Below are 2880 nucleotides of genomic sequence, written 5' to 3'. Positions count from 1 at the left end.
ATTTTCCAAAACATATTTACAAAAAACATGAAAAAGTTTAGCATCAAATTATAGCACAGCTGCAGGGCACTGCTGGCCGATTGTCTCCCCTGCCCTTCTGTTCTTTTCGCCGTCCATTCTTAAGTCTGCCTCGTTTTGCATCTATCTGCCTCTGTTCATTCTTTTTCACAAAACTAGCAATTTTTTCCTGTTGTTTTTTATATCCCCTCAGCGACCGCTTTCTACCGGAACCGTCATTATTACGTCCCCCTAGCAAGTGCACTCGTCCAGAAAGTGTCATCTTTTTATGCACATTGACGGGCCCTGAGCTCTGACCTGAAGAGTTTGTTTTTTTCTGTGTTTTTTTTTTCTTTTCTTTTTCTTAATTCATGTTCACATCAGTTCGGCTTAGCCTGATTCTTCTGGTAAACGTGCACGATGTTCTGTAATTGTGATTAACTTGCTGACTGTGTCATTCGCTGCACATGAGTCGTAATCTGTTTGTCAGTACGAGGCATTTTTAGACAGTGGCAGTTGCTTTTGCGTTGGCTTTCGTCGACTTCCTATTTTTTCCAAATTTAAAGATACCTTCCCTGTTTGCTTCTGTATTGACCATTGTTAAACGGAATGATGATGATTATGTAAGTGTTAACCATTGCAACCCGTGAAATATTCTCTGTCTTTGTTTTACATGTTACAGGCTTAATGTAACCCTGTGTGCGTCATTCTTTGGCACAACGTATACTTGTACTTCTTCTGTTCGAGTTTTGTGTATTTTCTAGACTGATTTACAATTTACATCGTGTTACAAGAATGAATCTACGCTACACTATTTTATATCGTAAATTGTCTATCGTTCCGATAAATGTTTATATTACAACTGGTGTTACTGTATGTTACAGGTTACTGGCTGTGCTACATCAACAGCACGGTCAACCCGCTGTGTTACGCGCTGTGTAACGTCAACTTTAGGCGAGCCTTCGTCCGCATCTTAACGTGCCGCTGCAAACAGAAGCGACCGTCTGTGCAGCGCATGGTGCTGCCAGCTGTACACGTCAGCAACCTCATACCTCACGCCAGATGACGTCACTGAGTCACTGCGTCATCTGGACTTTTTTCACTGAAAATGGCGCCCGGAGTCAGGAAAGATATGCTCGGTTTGGAAACTGCATTGTTTTTGCGCCAGCCCATGTATATTCTCGTGAAACAATTGGAAAATGTTTCATTGGGCTGGTCTGGTTACAAATTTCTACCATCCGTTTTTGCGCATGAACCTTCGGAAAATGGCCATATGGCTAAAATTATACACTACGGTGACTGCGCATGTTGGAGCTGCGTATTTCAACGTATGAACCTGACGTCATGAGAAAAGAGTGTTGATTTGTATGATTTTCTGTTTGTAGGTACTTGTATAATACTTTGATGGCAAATTGTAATAGCAATACTAAAGACTTCTAGAATGACGTCATATCACGTGATGTTTTGTGACGTCAATTCAATGATATGATTATTTCTATCATCGTTGCGGAACCACACCGTCAGATTGTTGTGACTGTTGTGATGTTTTGAAAGTGAGAACGCACAGAAAGACTGCTAATAATTGTGACGACCATGCACAGCATTGTGGTTTACTTTTTACTTTGCAATCTTTGCGGAGAGAAGCAGATAATAACATGATGAACAAGCAAAACGGAAAATCGAAATAGTCAAGTATGGCAAAGCGCGAATGGCAAGATCAAAGAAACAACGGGAATAAGCGTTCTATATAATAGTTCGTTTACTTCCCTTTCTGTCTTAGTGCCCGACAACCAAAGTATCAAAAACTACAAAGGCAATTGATGGTTTTGCTATTTTTGTAAAGCATATAATCAAAGCATTCAAAAACTGTTGTGGTTTCCGTTTCGGCTTTTTCTGTGACAAAGCCTTTATAACATGACTTGTGGCTGGCTGGTAAATTGTATTTCCTCCAGCTGAAAACTAGTATTCTTGTTATAATCATTGTCATGTAAATAAATCCAACACCAACACTAGTCCACTTGCCTAGCCAATGCAGTTGTGTGGTATGATTAACAAAGAGTGTGCGTGTTGAAGATGTTGTTTTTGCACCATGTGTAAGGCCTAAAAAAAAAATAGGTGTGGTTACGGTAACCCGACCTACCCTATTTTTAGGGGCCGATCCTAAAACTTTTTATTACATTTGTCAAAAAAAAAAAAAAAAAAAACACGAGTGCAAAAAACGCAATGAAAGCGAAAGCGCCCGTGTCGCACACGTATTTCCCTGTCAAATAGGTTTAATTTGTACCAATTAGAAAAAAAAGTTTTAAAAAAAAAAGTGATTGCCTACCTACCTACCCTATTTTTTTTGGCTATGTTACCGTAACCACACCTTTTTTTTTTTTTGGCCTAAGAGAAGAGAATGAAACCCACAATATTCCCTCCAGAATCACAACACCCTACTCCTACCCTTTTCATTCTCGACACCATGGCTTCTGTTTGTTTGTTTGTTTGTTTGTTTGTTTGTTTGTTTGCTTGCTTGCTAGTGGCTTGTATGTTTGTTTGTTTTGTGTTTGTTTGCAGGAAAACCAGTGGGACAATACTATCATTACAGAATACTTATGACAGTATTGGAGCTTGTACATGTTTCTAAGTTTGAACATCTTTGCGTCGTTCTTGTTGTACTTCTTTCTTTATCTTGCTCTTCGTTTGTTTATTTTCTATGTTATTTTAAAGCGTATGTTCTTGTGTGTTTGTTTCGCATAAAAGTAGAGAATGTCCCGAGGGTTCAACGCCAGAGCTGAATCGTACCAGACGGTCGTATGTCACGGTAATAAACAACAAGAATACGATCTTCTTGCAGATAATAGGAGACTTTAAAACGCGAACAGGAAATGGAAAGAAAAA

The 2880-nt window shown here is 39.2% G+C and overlaps 1 protein-coding gene across 1 annotated transcript in view; it reads left to right on the top strand.

Moving 5' to 3' along the window:
* LOC138952522 (muscarinic acetylcholine receptor DM1-like) overlaps positions 1-2386 on the top strand; it is a 115298-nt gene extending 112912 nt beyond the window's left edge. Inside the window, exon 7 of the mRNA XM_070324209.1 lies at positions 882-2386. Within this exon, the coding sequence (XP_070180310.1) occupies positions 882-1063 (182 nt within the window). The 3' untranslated portion in view covers positions 1064-2386. The remainder of the gene's footprint in view (positions 1-881) is intronic.
* Positions 2387-2880: the final 494 nt, after the last annotated feature.

Source organism: Littorina saxatilis, linkage group LG17, assembly GCF_037325665.1.
Source record: "Littorina saxatilis isolate snail1 linkage group LG17, US_GU_Lsax_2.0, whole genome shotgun sequence".
NCBI lineage: Eukaryota > Metazoa > Mollusca > Gastropoda > Littorinimorpha > Littorinidae > Littorina > Littorina saxatilis.
This window is presented reverse-complemented; position numbering and strand designations above follow the sequence as displayed.